Source organism: Phaethon lepturus, unplaced genomic scaffold, assembly GCF_000687285.1.
Source record: "Phaethon lepturus isolate BGI_N335 unplaced genomic scaffold, ASM68728v1 scaffold306, whole genome shotgun sequence".
NCBI classification, from domain to species: Eukaryota; Metazoa; Chordata; class Aves; order Phaethontiformes; family Phaethontidae; genus Phaethon; species Phaethon lepturus.
The window spans coordinates 13,067-16,135 of NW_010546700.1; the positions used below are offsets into that span (position 1 = coordinate 13,067).

At 56.5% G+C, this 3,069-nt stretch overlaps 1 protein-coding gene across 1 annotated transcript in view; it reads left to right on the top strand.

The window, feature by feature from the left end:
- The window catches only part of NLGN3 (neuroligin 3), a 21,989-nt gene that overhangs the window by 12,257 nt on the left and 6,663 nt on the right, over positions 1-3,069 (top strand). Inside the window, exon 6 of the mRNA XM_010289366.1 lies at positions 1,263-1,448. Within this exon, the coding sequence (XP_010287668.1) occupies positions 1,263-1,448 (186 nt within the window). The remainder of the gene's footprint in view (positions 1-1,262; positions 1,449-3,069) is intronic.

Genomic DNA, 3,069 nt, shown 5'->3' on the forward strand with positions numbered 1-3,069 from the left:
TGGGACCCCTGCAGCCACCCACTGCCGGCTGGTTGTCTGCAGAGGGGGTCACCGAAGGGTGTTGGGTGACATAGAGAGGAGGGTTGGCAGTCCCACTTTCACAAGCAGTGGTGACCTAGAGAGGTGAAATGGGGAAACAAAAGGCATGCAGTCCCTGAGTGCTGGGAAACAGGAGATTTGCCTGGAGCATCACTGCTGCCTCCCTTAGCAGCAGGGAGAACAAGGGTGCAGAGATTTGGGGAGAGCTCCTTCCCAGCCAAGCTGCTGGCAGGGCCGGCTCTCTTCTTAGCCATCCAGCTTGGCACTGCCCTCTCCCCGGGCAGGTGGGCTCTTTGCTGGGACCCAGGGGCAGCACATCCCTCTGACAACCTCCGGAATCCATAGTCTGTTGGGGAAGATGGCAGTTGCCTGGTAGAAAATAGGCTTTTCAGTAAAAACAAGCCTATTCAAGACCTTTCAATATTAAAAGTCAGGCCTTTAAGATGGATAGGTGCAAATTTAAGAGCCATAAATCACAATATGAAAGAAGATTTAAATGGTGCCATCATCATCTCCAGTAAGTGCTGCAGTGTGCCGGGCCAGAGCACCTCCAGTGCTGGAGCAGTGCTGGTGCCACTCCCTGCCTGCTGGTGTTACCTGCCCGGATTTTATCTCAGGACCATGGTTTTGGCTCCCTGCTTTGCAAACAAAAGACTGATAGCTTATTTTGGGTGTTCCCTTTGCTGTTGAAAGCATTTCTCAGCATCTTCCTCATTGAGAGCCTTTGTATTTTAAGCTGCAGTCGGTTCCTCTCTGCCCAGCCCACCTCCTTACATTTATAGAGCCTCCTCCGGACCATGCTAGTCCATGGAAAGCATTGGCTGTGCACGCACCCGGCCTGCCTGCAGCCACCAGTGCTTCTTTGGCTTTCCTTGGAGCATGTGTGAGATGTCTTGACCCGTTATTAGCACAGGTGGTGGTTCAGGTAGGACAGGGCTTCCTGTCCATCACCCTGTCACTGCTTGCAGTTGGCTGGAGAGGCTCCCTGGGGCTTGCAGCTGCACTCGCAGCCTTTTGCCCCTCTGTGCTGTGCAGAAAGACGGTGGCTGGAGCTCATTGGTGTCCCTGCTCCAGCTTAGAGCTCACAGGACTCTCTTGGTTGTGGGGTCTCATGTTGTGGTGGGACAGGGTCCCATAGAAGCTCCCGTAGGCCTGGGAAGGGGGGTAGGAGGTCAGGACACCCCTGCTTCCTCATCCCTAACCGAGCTCCCCTTGGCCCGCAGGGTTCCTGAGCACGGGGGACCAGGCTGCCAAGGGCAATTATGGGCTGCTGGACCAGATACAGGCGCTGCGCTGGGTCAGCGAGAACATCGCCTTCTTTGGTGGAGATCCCTTGCGGATCACCGTCTTCGGCTCCGGCATCGGCGCCTCCTGTGTCAGCCTGCTCACCCTCTCCCACCACTCTGAAGGTAGGTGCCAGCTGTGCCCGAGGATGCTGCGGCTGCGAGCGAGTGCCCTGCTGATGCTAACCCAGGGAAGGGAGCCCACCTGGGTACTGCCGGCCACCCTAGCAAAGTCAGGGCTGCGTTTTACTTAGTCACTGGTGAGAGCCTCACCCAGGGCTAGGAAGCAAAACCTTCTCATGGTGGGCAGGGAGAGGCCAGCAGCAGAGCACGTGGGAGCCAGGGATGGAGCTGGTGGTCCCAGCGTGCAGGGCTGTAGTCTGGGGCCAGAACCTGGGCATGGAGAGAGGTAGGGACACCTCCTGCGGTGCCCTGCCTGGGCTCACCCACATGCAGGTGTGGAGGGGGTATAGGCCATCATGCAGGGCACTGGGAGCACGATCTCAGTGCTAGGAAAAGCATTCGTACTGGAATAGAGGGGAAGTCAGACCTAAGCCTGGGGTGGGATGGAGGGCCCCATCTTGCAAGACTGGGAGAGCTGGGAGAGCTGGGAGTGAGGGTGCTGTGACTACCAAAACACAGGTGGAAAGTGATATGATTGATATATGTAAATACAAACAGTGTTTACTCTAGATAAAGAAAGGAATTATTTACACTAAAAGATTGCGTTGGCATAAGAGCAAATGCATGTAAACCTCAAAGGCATTGAGCATGAGGGGGGAAAAAAATTAACCATGGGAGTAGAGGTGTTCTTGATAAACTTCCTAAAGGAAACCGCAGAAGCAAAGCCTGAACTGGACGTGGTCCACAGGGGACCGGCCTGCTACGGACTTGGTCACAGGGGCTTTGTATGAGGGTGCAGCCCTCTCCTAGTGCAGTGTCTGTAAGCATAGTGCAGGGGAGAAGGGGACAGGTATGGGCAGTGGACTCGGGCATGAGTCTGCACCTGAGACACACACAAAATTGCACTTGAAGCCGTTGCGAAGAGCTGCAGCCCTGCTCAACAGCCTGGGAACCGCACAGGAATGAAGGAGACCTTCAGAACCGCAGCAGGGCTGATGGCGTAACAGAGGGCCTATGGGAGGAGGCTGGTGCTGGCGTGGCTGCCAGCAAAGTTGGGCAGCCTTCCTCTGGCCCTGGGAGCTGCTCATGGACTGGTGTTGCCCCAGTATTGAAAGCAGGAATAAAAAAAAATCTCAGCCAAGGCTGCGGCAAAGGTGGCTGCACTAGCACCAGCATCACGGTCAGCTTGGTAGTATTTGACGTGGAGGTTTGCAGGTGCTGTGGGCAGCCCAAGGCTGGCGTTGGCTGTGGTGAGAGGTGGCAGAGCCTGTGCTCGTGGTGGGGAGTTGAAGGGCAGCACCCCACTGAGCCCAGACCTGGCACAGGGCTCACAGGGTGCTGGCAGTTCACCATGGAGTCAAAGGCAAGCCTGACACAGCTCTCTTCTCCCAGATTTATCCAGCTTCCCTTTTGGATAAACTTGCCTGATTCCAGCAAACCACTTGCCCTGCGGTGAGCCCACTCCCATGCAGGGACCCGTTGTCGTGCTTCCCTCTGAGGGCCCTTCCCCAGGGACAAGAGTGGGGCTAACAGGCTGCCCGCGCCTCTGCACCCATCCCTGCTGCCCATATGGGTGCCCAGCAGTTGCAACTGGCTGCCAGCCTCTCCTCGGACAGGCCGGCCA